The following is a 23,509-nucleotide window of genomic DNA, read 5'->3' as shown; positions in this document are numbered from 1 at the left end:
TGCTCATATCAAAATGTCAAATGTGTATGATCTAGTCTATATAGCATATGACTTTTGTCTCATAAGAAGTAGGAGATAGAATAGATAGACTTTTGAGTGATAGATAAGTTCAAGTCTCCACATAATTTTTTGTTGATGAAGTTCCACAGTTCCTTGTATAGATCTTCGTCGTTGTATGATGAATCTCCATGAAGTCCTTGAGCTCAACTACACTTTTCTATCCTAGTCCGAGACTTAGCTATGTAGGCTAAAAACCAAGACTCATAGTTTTGATCACTAACATTGACAAACATGCTTGAGATAGCAACGCATGCGAGGTTGACCGAGCTATGCTCTAACACCTATTTCCTCAAAACACTGACGGAGTGGCCACCATAAGAGTAACGTCAACCCAAGAGGGAGATGACAAGGAATACTTTTAACATTCGGCGCAGGCACTTCAGCAGGACGTGTGTTTATAGATGAAGGGGCTCGCGTTTCTCTTGAACGTCCAATAGAAGGGAATCAGCAATCCAATTTCATCACACATAAAAATCAGGAACGACTTCTCCAAAATCGAGGCAAAGGAAATCAGCAACCCTCATGAATTCACGGAGATCCTCTTCCCGTCAGGAGATGCATGATTTCTGGGGACTTCGCCCACCAAATCGTGCAGTCTATGATGAAATAGTTATGTGAGATTCTATATTTCTCCAAGGAGTAGCATCAAGACATATTTGCATCCCTCAACCGCACTGCATCTGGAAAACAGCTGTTTCCATCCAGGGAATTCATTCCCAAACCCTAACCTCTCTTGGAAAGCACGATTGATAGATGGAACTGGGAACTCCTAACCACTGTTCGCTTGAAGGATGTCCAGTTTGAAAGCACACTGACTGAAACGGCCTCTCCGCTTCAACGTCCTCCAACAGCGGCTCCGCTTCAACGTTCGCTTCAGCAGCAGGCTCCGCTTCAACGTTCGCTTCAGCATCCGCTCCGCTTCAACGTTCGCTTCAGCAGCCGCTCCGCTTTAACGTTCGCTCCAGCAGCCGCTCCGCTTCAGCGTTCGCTCCATAAGCTGATCCAGGATCCAAAGATGAAGCTTTAGCATTTTTGCTCTATAAGTTTCAACGTCCTCTCCAAGAACCGAAGCGCGCTTCAACGCCTCCTTCCTGCCAAAGCTCGTGATCATGGACAGTTTGCTCTCTTACGCATCCAGCCTACTTTGTTCCCATGATAATGTAGTCTTTTCTGATCACATCTGCTGCCAAGAACCGGTGCCGCTCGTTTGTTGATACCAGCGAGAGCTTCACTAAAGCATGATCACTACAAAGATGGAAACATGTAAACTATATTTGGGGACTGAGGATCTACACGGAATCCCTTCACTATCAAAGCTCAGAAGACACAGTCAACCAAAGGACCATAGTCACAACAAGATCATCTACTCTCCAAGAACCGAAGCGCGCTTCAACGCCTCCTTCCTGCCAAAGATCGTGATCATGGACAGTTTGCTCGCTTACGCATCCAACCTACTTTGTTCCCATGATAATGTAATCTCTTCTGATCACATCTGCTGCCAAGAACCAGTGCCGCTCATTTGTTGATACCAGCGAGAGCTTCACTAAAGCATTATCACTACAAGGATGAAAACATGTAAACTACATTTGGGGACTGAGGACCTACACGGAATCCCTTCACTATCAAAGCTCAGAAGACACAGTCAACCAAAGGACCATAGCCACAACAAGATCATCTACTCTTCAAGGGTGTAGCGCAAGAATATCATCACCTCTCTTTCTAGAAGACGCCTTCAACACTTTACGAGGCCGCTGCGGATCCAAATCCTGCTCAGAGGAAAACAACTTCATAAACTAAAGAAAAATGCGACTGGAGACTGCTCATCGCAGTCCATCCCGACGAACATCAAAGACTCATGAGATAATTCCAGAGACGCGGCTAAAACATTTTCTTGAAGAAACAGAGGGAGCCACGATAAACAACATAACTCTCTCATTCCTCTTCGCTATCCAGAATATTTCGTTCATGTGCATCCCAGCGTCACATCCAGAAGAGTACAATAAGCTTGTATCAAATCCCGTGGACAAGGATTCAAGGCGATGCGATGGAAGTAGGCTACACATGGGGACTAACAGCGTGAAACGCTTTCACTCCCCTCAACCTGGTTATTTCTGATTTTAACATCATCACTGCCGAAGTTTTACGAGCCGCGGGAATTTCTCAACATGAAGCCGTACATGTGCATCGAAAACTCCAATAGCACTCCATAATGATACATTCACATATTCGGTCATGCCATCGTATCTGACGGAAATATAACTGGGGACTGCTCATCGCATCCCATTCCATACGATAGTCCAAGATTCAGAAGATGGTTTGAAGGATGTCTCTTGGAACAAAGTCCTTGAAGACTTGATAGAAGCACATCGACAACAAATGTCTCCCAACTCATCTATTTCATCTAGTGGCTCCGGAAGATTTCAACCATACAAGCATCCACGACATACTGTCATCGCGATCAGAAGGTCCAGGCACTGAACAACCTAAAATCAAGGATGGACCGGCAACGCAACCACATCCATCCTTCCAAATAATACAATGGAGTTTGGTAAATTTTGGAATCCACTGGACAGACACTGCAGACGAAAGCACGGATCCGGACGAGCAATAGAAAATAGAAGAAGGTCAATACCTCTTTTCAACCGGACGGAGTTTCTAGAGCTTGCACAGAATAAAGCTTCTTTCTTTCTCCATGAATGGGAATAGATGACTCGGCGCGACTATGCTACCCCGGGCCCGCAACATCCCTCCTGAATTCTTCCTGAGTTTCACTGTCGGGTCGTTTTCACCTTATAAGTGACCTCAAAACCTAAATATTCTTGCGTACGAAGATAGGAAATTCTTTTCCGGTCATATGGAGGGGAGGACCGTCAAAATCCGAGTTCGTACGAGAATTTTACAATGATTCTACTAAGAAGCGCTATTTAGGGTTTCGGCATGCCAAACCCTAATTTAGACAAAGTTTTCAGGCGCCATCACCACCATTTGATAGCCGAAGTTCCAGTATCATCACCATTTACACCATTCCAAGCCGACCAGTGCTGACGGCTCCATTCTAAGCCGACTAATGCTGACGGCTCCGTTCTAAGCCGACCAACGCTGACGGCTCCTTTCCAAGCCAATACAATGCATGCGACTCCATTCCAAGCCGCACAATACGTACGGCTCCCATTCCGAGCCGACCAACGCCAACAACTCGCTGAGCCAGCACCTCTGTGTTCCCTAGCGCAGCCAAGATGACGCATGACCAAGACAAGCCAACGTTCTACATCTCACAACTTCAAGGTCTAACCAGCAACACCACAAGTAGAATCAATGCAAAGACGCCAAGACAAGAATCACGAATTCTCCTTACCTATCGAAAAAGGTTAGCCGGGTCTTACTAATCATCTTTTCATGACTTGTCATTTCGATTTTGTCCTTTCCTGTCACCATCTTATGCTTACCTAGCAACAATGCTTCTGTTCCGAGATAAGCAGCGGACTTAATATTGATGGTGGTTTTTAGCTTAGGGTTAAAATCGTAAAACCTTACATCTGACATGACGTCACTACCACCACTAGCGCATTTATTGAATAAACCAGCATGCCTACGTAAGAATTACCAGGGTACCTTTTTTTTATATACATGTGTCATGTTCCACAACAGAACCCTTAGTATTGACCGACATCATCTTCGTATATACCAAACCCTAATTCTCACGCCACCGTGCCAATGGAAAACCATGCCAGTCACGACTCCACGCCAAGGCATGCCAACCATGCCAGCCGCGTCACCATGCCAGCCACGTCTCCGCGCCAAGGCATGACAACCATGCCAGCCGCGCCACCGTGCCAGTGGCAAACCATGTCATCCACGTCTCCGTGCTAAGGCATGCCATACATGCCATCCGCGCCACCGTTCCAATGGCAAACCATTCCAGCCACGTCTCCGCGCCAAGGCATGCCAACCATGCCAGCCGCGTCACCGTGCCAATGGAAAACCATGCTAGCCACGTCTCCGCGCCAAGGCATGAAAACCATGCCAGCCGCGCCACCGTGCCAATTGCGAACCATGCCAACCACGTCTCCGCGCCAAGGCGTGCAAACCATGTCAGCCACGTCTCCCCGCCAAGGCGTGCAAACCATGCCAGCCGCGCCATCGTGCCAATGGCAAACCATGCCAGCCACGTCTCCGCGCCAAGGCATGCCAACCATGCCATCCACGCCATCGTTCCAATGGAAAACCATGCCAGCCACGTCTCCGCGCCAAGGCATGCCAACCATGCCAGACGCATCACCGTGCCAATGGAAAACCATGCCAGCCACGTCTCCGCGCCAAGGCATGCCAACCATGCCAGCCGCGCCACCGTGCCAATGGCAAACCATGCCAGCCACGTAACCGCGCCAAGGCATGATAACCGTGCCAGTTGCGCCACTGTTCCAATGGCAAACCATGCCAGCCACGTCTCCGTGCCAGGGCATGCCAACCATGCCAGCCACGTCTCCGCGCCAAGGCATGCCAACCATGCCAGCCACGTCTCTGCGCCAAGGCATGAAAACCATGCCACCCGTGCCACCGTGCCAATTGCGAACCATGCCAGCCACGTCTCCGCGCCAAGGCGTGCAAACCATGCCAGCCGCGCCACCGTGCCAATGGCAAACCATGCCATCCACATCTCCGCGCCAAGGCATGCCAACCATGCATATTGCGCCACCGTTCCAATAGCAAACCATGCCATCCACGTCTCCGTGCCAAGGCATGCCAACCATGCCAGCCGCGCCACCGTGCCAATGGCAAACCATGCCAGCCACGTCTCCGCGCCAAGGAATGCCAACCATGCCAGCCGCGCCACCGTTCCAATGGAAAACCATGCCAACCACGTATCCACGCCAAGGCATGATAACCGTGTCAGTCAAGCCACTGTTCAAATGGCAAACCATGCCAGCCACGTCTAAACCGTGCCAAAGCCATGCCGGCCCTGCTACATGATGTTGGCTGCCAAAACGAAGGGTTTCAACAATCGACGACCACCCTTCCATCTGAGTTGCAGATCTCAGCCGTCCAAGTTCGCCACCAAACGCATGGAAACTTGCGACCTAAAGCCAAACATCACGCTTTTTTACCAAAACCCTAATTTTGGCCGTGCTTACATTATGCCAAAGCCATGTCGGCCCTAAACCATGCCACTGGATGCCAAACGAAGGGTTGCAACAATCGACGGACACCCTTCCATCTGAGATGCATATCTCAGCCGTCCAAGTCCGCCACAAAAGAATGGCAACTTGCGGCCCGAAGCCAAGCATCACGGTTTTACCAAAACCCTAATTATGGTCGCGCCTAACCGTGCCAAGAGCATGCAAGCACCGCAACAATGTCGTTGATTGCCCAACGAAGGGCTGCAACGATCCACGGCCACCCTTCCTCTTGAGGTGCAGATCTCATCCGTACGAACCTTCCACCAAACGACTCATGGCCATGTCTTGGATGCAAGGCTAACACTCTGGTCACGGCACCAACCTGGCCACGACGCCTATTCTTTAGTCACGACACCAACCTGGCTACAACGCCTATTCTTTGGACACGCCACATGTAGCAACCTGCTACACGTTTTCCACTAAAACACTTGAGACATCAAAACATGTTACAAACTGGGGGATGCTCATCAGGGTATTGGTTTGGCGGTTTACAGCGTGCGGCGTACACTACGCCCGTTACAAGACAATTTCATAAGAATGGGGCGGTTAGTAAATACGGGGAGCAATGGTGAAACACTTTCCTTCGTTACGGAACATCAATTCCAGGCGTTACCGGTTACCACCTCCTCCCATTTACTCATCCTTTTTTATTTCTTACGAGACCAGAGTACGTTTCACTTCGACTTGTATAAATAGGTCTTACCTATTCCCACCGAAAAACAAGTTTTTGGTCAAGTGCATACAACACTCAGAAATCACCTGTTAGCTTTCACATTTGTTAGCTACGCTTTCTGATACAAGTCAAAACAACTACTCTTCCAGAATCAACTATTCTGGTCTCAACACTCTCTTCGCTTCCCTCCCCAAAACCAAACCTTCTCCTTCACTTTGTGATCGAAGCAAGTCTGGAACGGTCATTTCTTGGTTTAGGCCGGATTTGTACAGATTTATCTCTCGAATCTAAAGTACTCCCTTGCAGTACATTGTTTAGGGTTTAGACTCGTTTCTCACCCACAACACGAAATTATCGAAACCAGCAGAAACTATTTTCACCCTCAAACATTATGATACTAGGTATCACCCGGCCTACGTCCGGGCTCAACCTTTTTGTTGTTGGCCAGAGCAATAGATTATATTAAGCTAAGAAGATAAGTTTAGTTGTGTTCCTCTTTTCTTCTTCTTTTTTCTCATTTTATTTTGACTTCTGTTCAGCATTTTGCTACCTTTGGATAACTTAATCCATACATTAACGGATCCGACCATGCCTAGGTGTCAACCATGATGGATTTGGGTTATGCTAGGTGTCCTAAAATTCAAAATTACTTTTAATTACATTTTATGTTTCTTCGAAGCTTTCCCCAAAGCCCCTTAAGGGGGCGGCAACGTTGAAACTAAAAACACTAACATATGCCGGTTACTGTAACTCATCTTTCTTCCGATGAACCTTTTTAAAAGAATGTGAATTAACGTGATTATTTGAGAAATCTTTATTTCATTTGTAGGCAATTTGTATCATCTTTTATCTGCTTGTGGTTTCTACTTATAGAAATAGAACATTGGAAGCAGGGGGTTGGAGTTCCAATGCCAAATGACCCTGGCAGCATATATCAAATTTTCAAGGGGTGTTGTTGCAAAGACAACCAACGGACACACGGCTTAATACCTGCTGACCGGAACTTGAGGAATGATCCTCATTTGAAACCACTAAGCTGACAATAACTAATTAAGATTTGGCCATAGTTTAGTTGGCCATTTGTCAATTGAGAACTAACTTGAATCATTTTTTTATATGGTGATGAAGTTTTTCCCATGAAAGCTTTGAAAGAACATCGTTGTTTGTGGATCGAGGAGAGATTGATATATTTTTTTTAATAAATCAAAACCACCCGGCTGTAACAATCTCTATAATTTATTTATAATAAGTACAAATTTTTATCCATTCGAGTTTTGTAAAATTTTCGTCATAGGTTGGTATAGTAAGTTTTGATTATTAGTGTTTCGGTGTCGGCCACTATTTTTGTAGGCGTTAAATATCGCACATATTAATAATCACGTGAAGTGAAGAATACAACATACACGAGGAATATCGCACACAACAAACTGAGATGTCACATCAGGTGATGTCAGCAAAGTCACGGGTAAAGTGTGAGGAGTTATGCGAAGATGTAAGTTATGCGAAGATGAGCGATTGGATATGAGCGAGTATGTCGCATAGTGATCCCGAAAATAAAAGGATTCTTAGATGTCATGTAAAACCCTATATAAAGGAGAGAGTTATTTTTTCCGTGAGGATTTCTAACACAAGTCTTGTACGAGGGATTGTAAGAGAGATAAAGTGAGTTTAGTTTACAAAAGTGTTATTGTAAGTTTCCATCAATCTGGTAAATAATCTTAATATATTCAATCAATGAGATAATTTCACATGATGATTACATAGAGAAACAATTAGGTTAAGTGGAGTGTAGTTGTAAGATTTCTTACAACTACATTTTTGGCGCTAGAAACAGATATGGATTGATAAATCCTGGTAGTAGATCTGAAATTCAAAGAGAAATTAAGGAAGAATCATAAAAGACTAATGAAGACAGCAAGAATCACACAAGTTCAAGAAAGAGGCAGAGATATACAGTGTCATAACATAACTAAGGTATCAATTTCTGAAGCAGATTTCCAAGCGACGGTAACCGGGAAAATTCATAAAAGAAATCTTGAAGGAAAGAAAATTGAAACGATGAAGGTAGAATTACCATTACAAGATTGGGAAAAGGTGAAGATATCCTTTGCGGCAAAAGAAATTCCAGAAGAAGACTTACAGCGAACAGATCCATTGGTAATCACGGTCACAGTCGAGCGAGAAAACGTTATTGCACAACATAAGACATTTGAAGGATGGGTGATTGATAAGACATTGATAGATACAGGAAGTGCAGTTGATATATTATTTTATCGCACATTTAAAGCAATGGGATACAAAGATGAAGAAATAACACCCGCATCATATAATATTCATGGATTCAATAAAGCAATTAAAAAGCCAAAGGGAGAAATCGTGATGCGAATATTACTGGGGGAGATCGAAACTAAGATAACACTATGTGTGCTTGACATTGAGTCACCATACAACATGTTGGTGGGACGACCATGGGTACATAGATTAAAGGCAGTTACGTCAACATTACATCAATGTATCAGATATCCAATTCCAAGCGGTATAGGTGAAATCAGAGGAGATGTTAAGGCTGCCAATACTTGCAATCAAATAGATGCGCGAAATTATGAAGGACGAGCGAAGAAACGAAAGGATAGATGGAGAAAAGCGAAAGAACAAAGAAAAGAAGAGGAGTTTCGAATATACATGATAAAAGCAAAAGAAGGAAAATGAATACCAGGTGAAGAACCAACTGAGGAAGGTGAACGAATTAAAGAACTAAAGGAACCAACACCTATGGGCGAACCAAAGGCGAATTTTACCGCAGCAGAACCAACAAAAGAAATAAATATAGGAACTGAAGAAGAACCAAAAATATTAAGAATCAGAACCAAAATGGGTAAAGAAGAAGAAGAAAAAACAATAAACATTATGCGATCATATAGTGATATTTTCGCATGGAGTATGGATGAAATGCCAGGAATAGATCCATCTGTCGCATGTCATAAATTAGACATTAAGAAGAATGTAAAACCATTCAAGAAAAGAATAAGGAAAATTGCAACTGATTATCATCCTAAAATCGAAGAAGAGTTACAAAAGATGTTGGATGCAGGAATTATAAGAGAAGCAAAATATCCAGAATGGATAGCAAATATGGTGGTGGTACCTTAAAAGAACAACAGAATTAGGATCTGTATAGATTTTACAGATCTAAATAAAGCGTGCCCGAAAGATAGCTTCCCTCTACCCGACATACCCCAAATGGTGGAGTCTGCGTCAGGGAATGATAGAGTCACGAGGTTAGATGGGTACAAGGGATATAATCAGATTTTATTAGCAAAAGAAGATCAAGAACACACTGCTTTCTTCGCACCTATAGGTTTATATTATTACACGAAAATGCCGTTTGGATTGAAGAATGCCGGTGCGACGTATCAGAGAATGGTACATAAAGTATTTGAAAAATGGATAAATAGAACACTGGAAGTTTATGTGGACGATATGTTCATTAAAAGCAAAGAGGCGAAAGACCATGTTGATGATTTGCGAGAAATATTTGAGCAAATGCGAACATTCAATAGTAAGGTAAATCCAGAAAAATGTATAATTGGTGTATCATCAGGAAAATTCCTAGATATATTATATCCAAGGAGGGAATACAAGTGGATCCGGAAAACAAGCGATCAGAGATATGCCACCACCTGCAACAGTCAAGGATGTTCAAAAATTGAACGGATTGATAGCATCGTTGGGAAGATTTATTGCGAGATCTTCGGACAAATGCAAACACTTTTTCAATATATTAAAAAAGGGAACCAAATTTGAATGGACAATGGAATGTGATAAAGCATTGCAAAGCATAAAGGATTATCTGGTGAACCCATCCATTATGCAAAAGACGAAACAAGGAGAAGAATTATTATTGTACTTAGCGTCAATATCCCATGCATTAAGTGCAGTATTATTACGATCGAGGGAAGGTATGGAGAAACCAATATATTATATAAGCAAAACCTATAACTGCGCAGAGAAAAATTATTCAAATATCAAAAAAATGATTCTCGCATTGGTATATGCATCATTCAAGCTTCGCATTTATTTTCAAGCCCACAAAATCAAAGTATTAACAAGAGTACCAATTGAAAATGCAATGAAGAATTCGAAGAGATCGGGGAGAATAAAAAGGTGGAATGCACAGTTAGGAAATTATGAGATCGGCTATGAAATTTTATCTTCACCAAAGTCTCAAGTTATTGCAGAGTTTCTCGCAGAATTTCTAATAGAAGAAGATGAATATGTAGAAGAAATGATGGAGGTGGATGACGAACATGGAAATCCTAATGATTTATTAACTGAGCGAAACTCAAACAGATGGGAAATTTTGGTGGATGGATCCTCCAATGGAGAAGGCAATGTGATTGGTATTGTATTCATTTCACCAACGGGGACGAAAATGGCTTATTCTTTCAGATTTGACTTCGCATCCACAAATAATGAAACTGAATATGAAGCAGTTGTTCATGCACTAAGATTAGCAATTGAAATGAAAATTGAGGATGCGCGAATAACTAGCGACTCTCAGTTAGTAATTCGTCAGATAGAAGGCACATATAGTACTAATGAATCATTTTTACAAAAATATAGGAAATTGGTTATGGATTTAGTAATGCAAATTCCAAAAATAAGTTGGAGACACATAGGGAGAAAAGATAACAGGCTTGCGGATTCATTGGCATTCATACCATCAATGTTAGTAGATCCAGTTGCAAGGGATATAAAAATACAAACACTTTTGTTACCATCTATAGAAAAGAGTGAAGAAGTGCAAACAGATGTGATGATCGTAGACGGTACACAAGAAGAAAATGTGAGCGAAGAGAAGGATTGGAGAACTGAAATACACTCTTATCTAGAGAAGGGAGAATTGCCGAGGAAAAGATTAGAAGGGCACAAATTAAAGAGTCGTGCGACAAATTATGAATTAAGGGATGGAGTTCTTTATTGGAAATCATTTCTTGGACCTTCACTTAGATGTCTTACGCGAACGGAGGGGATCGAAATTCTAAAGGCTTTACACTATGGCGATGCTGGCAACCATAGTGGAGGAAGATCACTTGGATATAGAGCAAAAATACAGGGCTGTTACTGGCCATATATGCATGAAGATGCAAAACAAGTTTCGAGGAGATGCGAAGAATGTCAACGTCATGGCAAGAAGATACATGCACCTGGGGCTATGCTTAATACATCGACAAATGTGTGGCCCTTCGGGAAATGGGGAATAGATATTGTTGGGCCATTTATACCAGGGACGGGACAAAAAAGATTCTTAATAGTCGCAACTGACTATTTCACTAAATGGGCAGAAGTGAAAGCAGTTCAACATATTCGCGATAAAGACATGTTTAAATTCATTTTTGAAAATATCATATGAAGATTTGGTATTCCTGCACAATTGGTGTCTAACAATGGGAAGCAGTTTGAAGGCGAGAATATAACAATGCTGTTAAATGCGTTCAAAATTCAGAGTGGAAAATCTACTCCTTTGTATCCTCAAAGTAACGGACAAGTAGAAACTACAAACAAAAAAATCGCAGACAATCTGAAGAAAAAATTAGAAGGGAACAATAAAGGATGGTGCGAACAAGTACATAATGTAGTATGGGCTTACAAAACTAAAAGGAGAGAAGCAACAGGAATGTTGCCCTTTTGTCTGACATATGGAGTAGAGGCAGTACTACCAATAGAAGTGATAATCCCTACTACAAAGAGAGAAGCTTGGGAAAATAATTTGAGTGCGGATTTGATTTTAACAAAGTTGGATGATTTGGAGGAAGTACGAGAAGTCGCTTTGCAGCATATGGAAAATTATCAAAAAAAACTAGCTCGAGAATACAACAAGCGGGTTAAAATAAGAGAATTCCAACCAGAAGAATTGGTGCTACGCGAAATTCTAATTTATCAAAGAGAAAAAGATGGAAAGTTGGAGAAAAGCTGGGATGGACCTTATATAATAAAACGAATAGTTGGAGAGGGAGCCTATGAATTAATGGATCCTGAAGGACGAGATACATGTCGTAAGTTGGATCTCCCTTGGAATAGACAGTTCTTGAAGAAATATTATCCATAGTTGCTTGCGAATCAATTCGCATGTACAAACAGTTAAAGTTTTAAAAGTTCATATTTTTGAATAAAAATTTAGCGCGAATGATTCGCTAAAGAGTTAATAAAAAGAGAAATAAGACCTTTTTAAAAGGCAACAGAAAATGATATTTATTATCAGATTGGCTAGGAATCCAAATATGGCGTGCACCCTAGTTCGCTCATATGCAAGAGGCAAAATAGTAAGACCTAACGCACGTCATAATTGGAAAGACCTAGAAGGCATGACTCAAGGAAGGCTACACAGACCCCGGAACTTGAGTTGTGGAGATTTGGGGTGAGAATTAAACGATAATGCCCATCCGGGAGAGATACCTTAAATTTTCAGTCTAAGATACTAGTCTTAGATTGAGATCCTAAGGTGAGAAAGGTTCTCATAAGGAGTGCAGAAACTCGATCAGGGCATTGAGGTACGATTGAGTCAAGAGTGCCCGGGACGTCTGGAGCGTATCTTGTCACTCTTGACAAGTCCTGACTATGATTCACTCGGTCCGAAGATACCCCACTTAGGGTGCAATCTTGATGCCATAAACCCTATAGGTAGCGTATGCGAGATTACGAAATCAGCTGGTTGTTGAAAAGCCGGATGGGAAGAGCCATAATCTTAACCAGATAAAGGTAAGCGTCCTTGAAGGGGCACCAGAGGGGAAGATAAGGACGGCACCCTCCATCAGGGAGCTGAATTGTGTCAAAAGACGTAAATGTCGCAAGGCTTTTACTCATGGGAGTATTAAGACTTGTGACATTTATGCAAAAAACCTGAATAGAAAATAATACAAGCAAAAAAAATAAGACGAGATCAATGGGTCAATGCACTAAAATACAAAGACTTCCAGCGATCTCGTCGCACGAAAAATGAGGCATAATAAGACCTTTACATAGGAAGGCATCATAAGACCTCCCAAATAAATTAAATAACCTACTGATAAATTCGCACAGTTGTTTCTTACAAGCGATATAATAGGAGGCAAATATGGGAATTAAAATAACAGTGTATTATCTTCCTTGCAACAAACAAGTCTAAAGGGGGTGCGAAGAACCAAAAAACATCAAAATAAAGAAAAGGAGTCAAGAATGATCAAACAGTAACATCAGACTTTAGCGCTGGGCTCAGGATTTTCAATCTCAATACCGGCATCATTAGCAGATTTCTCTTCTTCTTGACCGGCATTATTAGTAGATTTCTCTTATTCTTGCTGAATTTCTTCATCACCTTGATCCTTCTCATCATCGCTTAAAAAGTCAAAATCGCTATCTGGTTCAGGATATTATTCATCTGCACCCAAATTGCATGCAGGTGGTTTTACTGCTGGAAGAGAATTGCTAGAAATAATCCCATCAATAACATATTGAGCACTAGAGTGGCCTTTGCGAATAGCAGGCCTTTCAAGATTTCTAGCATTTATCTCTAGGAAATTCTTCTGGAATGCAAACCTTCTTCGTGTTCTGTTTAGAGACGCAGAAAGAAGAAGCTCAAGATTACCACGAGATAATTCCAGATTAGCATACTCTTTGAGAACTTTGGATAATTCAGAGTTCAGTTGAGCGACAGCAGACTGGTGCAATGTTTCAGAATCTACAAGTAGAAATAAAAGTTAACACTGTGTAAAAAAAATTCTGAGAAATTATTATGAGGTAGTCAACCCTAGTTGACTACCTTGGAAGAATTTGGAAAAAGAAAGGGTATTGTCCTTCATACTTTCCATGGCCTTATCAAATCCATCACCAACTGAACCACTGAGACGAGAGCGAATTTTCTTTTCTTCAGAAGAAAGAGATTTGTTCTTTTTCTTAAGAACGTCATAAGAATTCTTCAGCTGGACATATTGTTCTTGAAATTAGTTCTTCTTCACAGAAAGATTTATATTATTCTGAATTAATTTCTCATTTTGGGAACTCAGATCTTTAAGCGAAGTCCCGTACTGCTCCTTCTGTACGCGAAGAGTTCGTGCTTGGTTTTCATTTATTTCATGAAGAATTGAATATTGTTGAGAAAACATTACTTCTTTCTTTGAAAAAGACAGTTTTTCCCTATAAAGGGTGTGGTTCTCTTCTGATAAGGTTTGATGAAGTAAGTCAGCATCGTATGATAACTTAGAAAAATAAGATATTTGATCGCTAAGAAAATCGATTTTTTGAGTAAGACGGTAAGAAAAATAAGATATTTGATCGCTAAGATATTTGATCGCTAAGATATTTGATCGCTAATATCTTAGAAAAATAAGATATTTGATCGCTAAGAAAATCGATTTTTTGGGAAAGATGGTCAATCTGATTATGTGCATATGAATATTGGTGATCTAATTGATTTAGTTGAGACTGTAACTTCGCGTTATTCGCTTGGGCATCTTCGGCAAGGAATTGAAATTCATACCTCTCATTCGTTCGCTTCTGGTTTAAATCTTAACAAATGCATGAAGAAATTTATAAAGATGAACGTATGCGAAGAAGTAAAAAATACAATAAGTGACTCAAAGATAAAAATAAATACCTCTAAGTTTCTGATTATCGCTGCGAAGATTTTCAGCCTCATAATTTGAAATCTGAAGCTCCCCTCTTAATCTTTGTATTTCCTTTTCCAAAGTAATATTTTTTTGCGAGAGTTCCAACTGAGAACAGCTAGACTCAAAATGCTTTTCAGCTAACATCATATGACGATGTGATTCCTAAAGAGAAAAAGATATAGTACTTGGAAATGTCACTAAAGAAGATAAAAGTTAAGGTGTGAAGGATAATTACCAAAACGTCTAGAGCAACGTGGAAACTCGGGTCAATTTGAGAAAGGACCTCATCTCACGAAGCCTTGTCAACAGGAAATTCCCGAAGAAGTTGACTTAAGGCAGAATAGGAGCGAAGTTTAGAAGGATCATCGGTTAAAGATTGGGCAGAGTTGATAACATCAGAAAGAGTTTGAGTAGCCAATTTTACGCTATCCAAACCCTTTTTATTCAAAGGAAGAGAATCCAATAAGGAAAGAAAAGGAGGAGTAGTAGAAGTTGTTGGAATGGTGGATTTATCTTGAGGAAGGTTCAGATTAGATCTAGAGCTAATGGGTGAAGGAAAAATTAGATGCGATGGATTCGCAGAGGCAATGGGGGAAGTATTTTTCAGGATTTGGCTAAGAGAAAGCTCCTTATTTGCAGGAGAATCTTTAAAAAGCTCGTCATACGTAATAAAAGCATTCTCATCTATAGGAGGATTTGTTGGTGAAGGAGTAGCAGGAACATTCTTCTCAGAGCCTTGGGAAAACGCATGGGTAACAGAAACATCTTTCTCAGGAATTTGACTTATTGTTGGAGTAATAGAGGGATTAGTGTGCGAAGGTGGAGCTGTAGATACAGAAACAACATCTACAGCAGTAAAATTTAAAATAGAAAGATTTGAAGAAAGAGGTACGGGTTTGCGAGACTTTTTAACTTTCTGTTTTTTACCATCAACTATTTCAGCATCAGAATCCTGCGAAAATAAAGAAGATAAGAAATAGAGGCAACAATATTGTTTAGAGGCAGTAGAGTATTTCTTACTTCTTTACTGTGCGAAGCCTTCCTCTTGTGAGATTCCTTGTTTTGAGGTTCATTATCGATACTGGGTTTCTTATTTTGCGTTTCTTTATTTTCACTTGAAGAAAAATTGGGTCTTTGCGTAATTCGAAGAGCACTAATTTTTCTGCTAAAGTATGGGAATCAGACCATATAATAATAATAACAAGTAATGGTTAAAATCAATAATTATAAAAGAAACGAAACTTGATTCGGGATTCATGGTAGAAGAACAATAGTAGAAGAAATCAATACAACAGCAACAGAACTGGGAAGTAGAAGATGAAGATTAAGAGAGAGAGGATGAATGATGAAAGAAGAAAATCTTTTGAATAAAACCCTTAAATAGGTGAAAAGAGGTTACCGGTTGGAGACGGTTCAAGCCGGTAAAAAAGGAAGAAAATCAACACGTGTAGAGAGGAGCTTGAAATCCGGATAACTGTCGATAAAATAAAATGTAAAAGGATAAGCATGGGCGATTTGAAAATGGAGAATTTCTCATATCGCTCACTTTGAAGAATCAAGCGACATGACAAGAGGCAAATAAAGGAGTTAAATATCGCACATATTAATAATCACGCGAAGAGAAGAATACAACATACACGAGGAATATCGCACACAGCAAATTGAGATGTCACATCAGGTGATGTCAGCAAAGTCACGGGTAAAGTGTGAGGAGTTATGCGAAGATGAGCGATTGGATATGAGCGAGTATGTCGCATAGTGATCCCGAAAATAAAGTGATTCTTAGCTGTCATCCATTATGTAAAACCATATATAGAGGAGAGAGTCATTGTTTCTGTGAGGATTTCTAACACAAGTCTTGTAAGAGGAATTGTAAGAGAGAGAAAGTGAGTTTAGTTTACAAAAGTGTTATTATAAGTTTCCATCAATCTGGTAAATAATCTGAATATATTCAATCAATGAGATAATTTCACATGATGATTACATAGAGAAACAATTAGGTTAAGTGGAGTGGAGTTGTAAGATTTCTTACAACTACAATTTTGTTTGACAACGGTATCAGTATACGAATTGAAATTAGAGTTTAAGAATACACACCCAACTGGCAGATTAAGTAAAATGAAAGAGCTCTCCTCCCTCTCTCCTAAAAGAAAAAAACCTTAAAGTTCCCTCCTCCTTCTTGCTCAGATTTAGTCCTTTGGACTAGATCTGAACAAGGATTTGTTAGTTTTTTATGAATAAGAATAATCTAATTTGTGTTATTTGGTTTTATTTTTGTTGTTTTTGGTGTTTATGGACACATTTCTTCGTTGTTTGGGAGATTTTTTCTTCTTCTTTTGGACGATTTTCTCTTCTCTTTAATAGAGATTCTTTCAAATCTTCATGGTGTTTCTTGGCTTGGTATTCTCGATTCATCAAGAACATCAACGATTGTGATCGGCGTTGTTTTGGATTCGTCTTCAACAAGAGGGATTTAGGGCATCTGGATTCTTTTGGATCTACAAGATTTTGGGAAAAGTACTCCATTTCATTTGGAGCATCTCTTATTGAAGAAGATAATTATTTTAAATGGTCGGAGTTGTTTCCGGTTTACACCATCATTCATCACTACTGCATCTACAAAAATTGGATGTCTTTGCGGTTCATGGCTCTCTCTTCGCGATGTACTTGCAATTGGTGTCATCATTTGTATTTGGGTTTTGATTATCTTGTATTTTGGTGTATTTGATACTCTTATAAGCAATCATGTAATCATCATTTTGGTTTGAATGAATTGAAATGTGATTTCTAAAAAATAAAAATAATAATAATAAGGTAGGGCTAGTGAGGTAGGGCTTAAATTTAGACATGACATGGCCAAACATGTCTTAGCGGATATATGTTACAAAGCAGGGATTGTGGCTAGGAAAGAGGTGTCTGTAGGGCTTATTTCAGCAGACAACAAGGAACTTAGGCCGGCGGATATCATGGTCTATAACTGGGAAAACGGCAGAGATGTGTGTATGGATGTCACCGGGGTTTCTCCTTTTACTAGTGCTAGGACTCGCAACTTTATACCAGGGTCTGCTATTTCTGCAGCCATCACTCGCAAGAACAATAAGTACCTGGACAAGTGCACTTCACTCGGCTATGGTTTTGGGGTTCTAGCCTTTACCACTTTCGGGGAGCTTAGTCCTGATTTAACATCCTTTTTAAAAAGATTGAGAAATTGTATGGCTACACATGATGCTAATTTTAAGATAGGCAATTCTCTTTTTTCACAGACTAGGAATAGTTATTCAAAAAGGTGTTGGTGCCCAGCTTGTTGCTAGGTTACCCGCCTTCCCCTGTAATACTGATTTTGATTCATAATAAAAGCCTTCGTGGCCCCTTTTATAATAAAAATAATAATAATACACCCCCAACTAAGCAAAATACATGTTAGCATTAAACTATAGACCGCCTCCTTTATTAGGAGTCCCTCCAGCAGCAAGTCCCCTTGTTATCTCCTCATTAATTTCCCGTCGGTTATGTGGAACCATAGGTGTCACTCCTCCTCATGGCTTAAAAACTCGTGTTAAAATAAAAAAATCCACACGTTGAACCACCACGACCAACACCAATAACTTTGATCCTAGATAATTCTTTGAAACAACAATCCACTGGCCACATATAGAAAAGAAAAAAGAATTATGATCCCAACACATTTAAGGATAAGACTTTATCAAAATCAATTTATACTTACTTTAAAAAGCCCAACCTTGATATTGATTAATGCATCGTACAAATTCGTAATGGAGTTGCAGAATCTTCGTAATGGAGTCCTACTATTTCGTCGTAATTGTTGTTAATTATCACGTGGAGAAGAATTCCCGCTGATGCCGATTCTGGAAGTAGTGGTGATGGGTTGGTCACCCGGTTTAAAAGGGAGGACGAAGGAAAGCGACGAAACAGTAGAATTGTAGAAGAGAGGACTACGGTTAGCTTCGATCGAGCCAGATATAATAATGTTCGCAGAGGGATAGGGAAAAGCCAAGTATTGTTGGGGCCGGTTACAACATCTACCGTTCAAATTTCCAAGCGATCTTAGCCCCTCTTTGACCAAAATACATGCACACAACCTTTTCTTGGAACATTGATGTTTTTCACACAATAGTCGTCATTGTATTATATAAACTCAATGCCGACAGTACTTCCGTCGGCACGCTAAAATTTTTGTACAAATACCGACTAAAAGTGACACAAATGCTATTGTTCTTATATGTTCTTCACACAAAGTCGTCATTGTTGTATGACAAACACATATCATCTTACACCAAGCTTCTAAAAAGTCAAGTTTTTCCAAACTTTTTTTAAGAAAAGACCACTTTATCCTATCAAATGCTTTAGACATGTCTAATTTTAATGCTATACCACCATCTTTTAGCTTTAGCTTTTTTCATGGAATGCAAAACTTCATGAACTATTACAATGTTATCCTGGAGATATAATTTTAGCTTTAACTTTAGTTTTTCTACCAACTATAAAAGCAGTTTGAGCCGAAATTATGATTTTAGGACAATTATTCTTAGGAATAAGAGCAAAAAAAATTGTGATTGATCCATTTTAACATATGATGAGAATGCCGAAAGGATTGTACAACCATTTTGACCATATCAGCTCCACTGTTTTCACATTTTCTAGTAGAAACTGGATGGAAAACCATTTGGACCTGGTGTGGTGCATGGTTTCATCTCAAACACCACCTGTTTAACTTCCTTGGCAGTTGGCATGGCAGTAAAAAACATTCATCATCAGAAATATAAACATTCACGTTATTCAAATAAGAAACATGATCAGGGAGGTCTAGTAGTTCTATTCATTTCCAGAAATGTCTTTTAAGCTCCTCAGCAATCTCTTCCCTTTCCTCTAACAACCAAATACATAAATTATTATGAAGAGATTCAATTTGAGATTTTCTTTTCTTAAAGTTTGCTTTTGATGAAAACATACTGTTTCTATCATCTAGTCTCCTACCTTCATTTTTTCCTCCGTCTCCAAAAATCCCCCTCTACATCATACCACTGTTAAGATTCCTAATAAGTTTCTGTATTCTATCAAAATTACTAGCATTCCTACTCTTTTCTTAAACGAGTATCTCACTGAAATTGTCAGTTTGGCTGAATTCAATGTTATACTTGGTGGAATGCTGCGACCTAATCTGAAAGTCTGGATGGGTTAAAACAGTAGGATGGGCTAAGAATTAAATTTCCAAGGGCCCAAAGATATTCTTGGAAAAAACTATCTCAACTTTGCTGTTACACAATAATCCCAGGTGGATAACAATATTCAAGTTCACAAATAAATATCCCAACAGATAACACTATAAAAGGAAAGGCAAAGGAACGGAAAAAAAAAGACAGAAAATAAAAAGCACAAAGTTGTAGCTAATTAAGCAGACCAATTGAAGTGATTTTCATGAGTAGTTGGAGTGCTCTGTGACCAGTCAGGTTCAATCCAAGTGCTATTGCACATCTCCTTCGCATCATAGAAATCTGTAGCAGCATCAGTATTACTTTGTTGTGCTCGCCTTCCATGAGAATAATGATACTTACCTGTGTCGAGAGAATAAAATAATAAACCTCTTCCATCTTTTTGTAACCTCGGGAAGTAGATTTTGTTCTCCATTCGACTATTTGGAGGAGCGATTGCTGAGAAGCTAGATGTATTGCTGATGAACAACATATATTCCCCCAAATTTTTAACTTTGACCCAGACCTTCTTCGCCCAATCCAGACTAAACACTCCAACTGGTTTTCCGAAACGCCCAACATTCACTGTTAAAAGTTGTCCATTACATTCGACCAGGTAACTGGGGAATGTTCCATTAAACTGTTTTAAGGACTCGCTGTAAACTACCCAACCCAGAGTATTGATCTTGTCTTCATCATAAACAACACAACGTCCTAAAGTTCCAGCGTAATCTAGGCAAAAGAAATCTCCCTGGAAGAACACTGAATTGTTGAAACATGGCACAAAAGAATCATCAGAGTTTAGACGGACACGAGACCTCCAATAACAGCTTCCTCTTTTAATGGCGTAGATTGAGATTATATTACCGATAATTTGTTCGATCGCAAAAACCACACAGTCTGGAGAAGTAGGCGGAGATGAGAATGACATACCACTCAAGTATAACCTGTGGTTAACATTAGGAAAATCAGGAAGTCGAATCATCACTTTTGTGAACGGATTGTAGAAGAATGGAGTTTTCATGTCATTCGACACTAGCAACAGCCAACCATACTTTGAAAAACGAATTGTAGCACCTGCTAGCAATTCCGAGAGATTCTTCTTCATGGAGTACATTTCATTATGCATTGGATCCAGGAAATTGTAGATGGTGCCAGTATTATCTTCAAACGAGTTAAAAACCAACAGAGGAAACAAACTTGCTCTTGACGGGTATATTTCAGGAAATATTGAGCGATTTCTTCTACAGATGGAACGAAGTTGTGCGAAATCCTTTGGATTCAGATAACTAGCTATCAGCTCCACAATGTCATTACTAATAATGGACCAAGGTGTTCGTTCTACTTCTTCTAATTCCCCTCCATTATGAATTATATCCTGACCAGCCTCCTCGTAATAATCCTCTATGCAAGCTTTGTTCAGTTTATCTGCCAGCTCTATAATTTTATAATCTTCTTCTTTGTCATCTCTACCTAACAAATTTTCTATTCCCCTTCTTCCACCGCTCCTCCTACAGATTTAAAACCATGCATATATACTATAAGAATACAGAATACTTGCGGTTATATAAAAGAAAAAGGAATATGTAAAGGGCATTTCCGGGTGTACCTGACAGGAGTAGGAATCATTATCCAATCCCCAGAGAACCATGGCGTTGGTAGCTTCGAAAACGGCAAGACAACTGTAATACCATCATCTTCTACTTCAAAAATGTAGAGGGACTTATCATTTGGTAACGTGTAAAAGACGCAACCCCTTTTAAGAGCCATATCTGCCGCTGAGCAAAATGCCCTAGTTTGTCTTCCAATGAACAGTACATCATCGCCTAAGCTCCTCACCTCAACCCAAGCCATTAAAGAGAAATCCAACTTCAGGACTTGTAATATTGAGGCAGGTGCATAAGGTTTATTCATATTTCTTAGACTGAAGAAAATATTAACTCGGAAGATATCATCAAAAGATTCCACATGATGGGATATTAACGAAGTCGTAGATCCTGCGGCATGTTGAAGATATGGGTACCTTTTCACTTGGAATCTTCTTACAGATAGGGTTTGATCGTTATAATGGTGATCATGTCCTAGATGATGTTGTTGTTGTTGATTTATTTCAATCTCTATGTGCCATTCTGAGTAACATAAAATGTATAACTTACCTTTCAAGTAATGAAAGGATCGAACAAAACGGCTAAGGTCTTCGTAATACTCATCCAAACACTTACTCTGCCATTGTTTAGCTCCAGGATGACTATATACAAGTAAGTTCTCAGAAGTAGTATGATGCTCGAGGAGGAAGTAAACCATGGATTCTTTAATATTGTTACTCATAGGTAAAGTTAGAACACAATTGTAGAAATGATAATCCGTTAACCATTGAAACAAATTAGGTAATTTAACCGACTCCATGGAAACAGGATTCCACAAAAAACAATGACAAGCACAAGCATCTTCATCAAAAATATCCAGAATAACTAACCACCCTTGGAAACAAGGCTTTTGCCAATAAATTTTTCCACTTAGTTCTGGTATAAATTTGGTGCATGTTTTGTTATTAGGTTCACATGGATCATAGAAAGCATGGTATTTCATACCTTTTCCATGCTGAAAAACGAGCCAAGGTGCAGGTTTCGGAACGGGTGGACGACCACCCGCGCTTCTCTCGCCTAATTGTGTTCTTTGGCTTCCTGACATTGATGATGAATTCTTTTCTTCCATGGAAGCTACAGAAAGAGAGGATTGGCGAGTCTAATGAAGGTAAGGAGTAAGGACTATACAGGGAGAAGGATTCTTTTTTTATCTCAATTTCCTATTTCTAATAGTCTTTAAATTTTTTATACCAGGCAAGTTAAAATATTCTAACACATTATCAACCCTATCTTCACAAGGAACAGACTATAATGCTTACAGTATTTAGTATCACAGTTCCAAGAACATTTATTTACCTCAAAACCAGGCCAGAAATAAGTAGCAGCAATCCCACCAACTGTCTCCCGAATTGTATCTAGAATTGGATCCGCAAAGTAGTTTAAATAACTCCATGCGATTCAGGGTTCAGACGAGCAGTTGCAATTGAGTATTGATTTGGGAGAGTGAGTGTTGGAGAAACTGGGTTTACTCTCCCATTACTGATTAAACGATGAATGTTGAGTGTTGGAGCTTCATATGGATACCCAAATCGAAACCCATCTGAAGAAATTAAGGTTATGAAATGTAGGAAAAACTGAGGTTTCTTGAGTTTCTGTAAAGGAGATTTTTTTTTTTTTTGCTGAATTGGGGTTTTAGAACTGAGGGCGAGGAGAAGGAAAGTGCATCGACTGCCCCTTTGAAAAAGAAATTGAAATATCCTCAATTGATTGACCTAACGTGCCGTGCTACCCCAAGACAAAGTGCGTCAGGGTGGCCCTGGGTGTAATGAGTCTAATGACAAGCAAGGTAGGATCCCCTCCTACTTTTATTCTCATATTTGTAAATAAAAACCAATCCCATAAGACGAGAGCATCTGCATGAACAACTGAACGTTGGGAGTAATGGGTTTCCATAAGGTTTTCCAAGAAGAGTTAAAACCACTAAATGATGGATTTTCTTTGGGAGTTCGCATCCTGACAATAAGTGTGACTGCTGTGAGGGTAAAATACCCGATGGCCACGTGTCAACATCCTAAGGGATGAATACATGATAAGATGATGGGATGGGAACACCGAATCCTACTCTAAAAGGTGAGTTCGTCTGAATCGAGGCACCTGC

At 40.1% G+C, this 23,509-nt stretch overlaps 1 protein-coding gene across 1 annotated transcript; it reads right to left on the bottom strand.

The window, feature by feature from the left end:
- Positions 1-19,799: 19,799 nt before the first annotated feature.
- LOC113349430 lies at positions 19,800-23,065 on the bottom strand. Its single transcript, XM_026593407.1, has 3 exons — positions 22,708-23,065; positions 21,375-22,485; positions 19,800-21,276 (listed from the first exon to the last, which is right to left on the bottom strand). The coding sequence occupies exons 2-3, from the start codon at positions 22,478-22,480 to the stop codon at positions 19,965-19,967; spliced, it is 2,418 nt and encodes an 805-aa protein (XP_026449192.1). The 5' UTR covers positions 22,481-22,485; positions 22,708-23,065; the 3' UTR covers positions 19,800-19,964.
- Between the last annotated feature and the right edge of the window lie 444 nt (positions 23,066-23,509).

Source organism: Papaver somniferum, chromosome 2 (genome assembly GCF_003573695.1).
Source record: "Papaver somniferum cultivar HN1 chromosome 2, ASM357369v1, whole genome shotgun sequence".
Taxonomy (NCBI): domain Eukaryota; kingdom Viridiplantae; phylum Streptophyta; class Magnoliopsida; order Ranunculales; family Papaveraceae; genus Papaver; species Papaver somniferum.
This window is presented reverse-complemented; position numbering and strand designations above follow the sequence as displayed.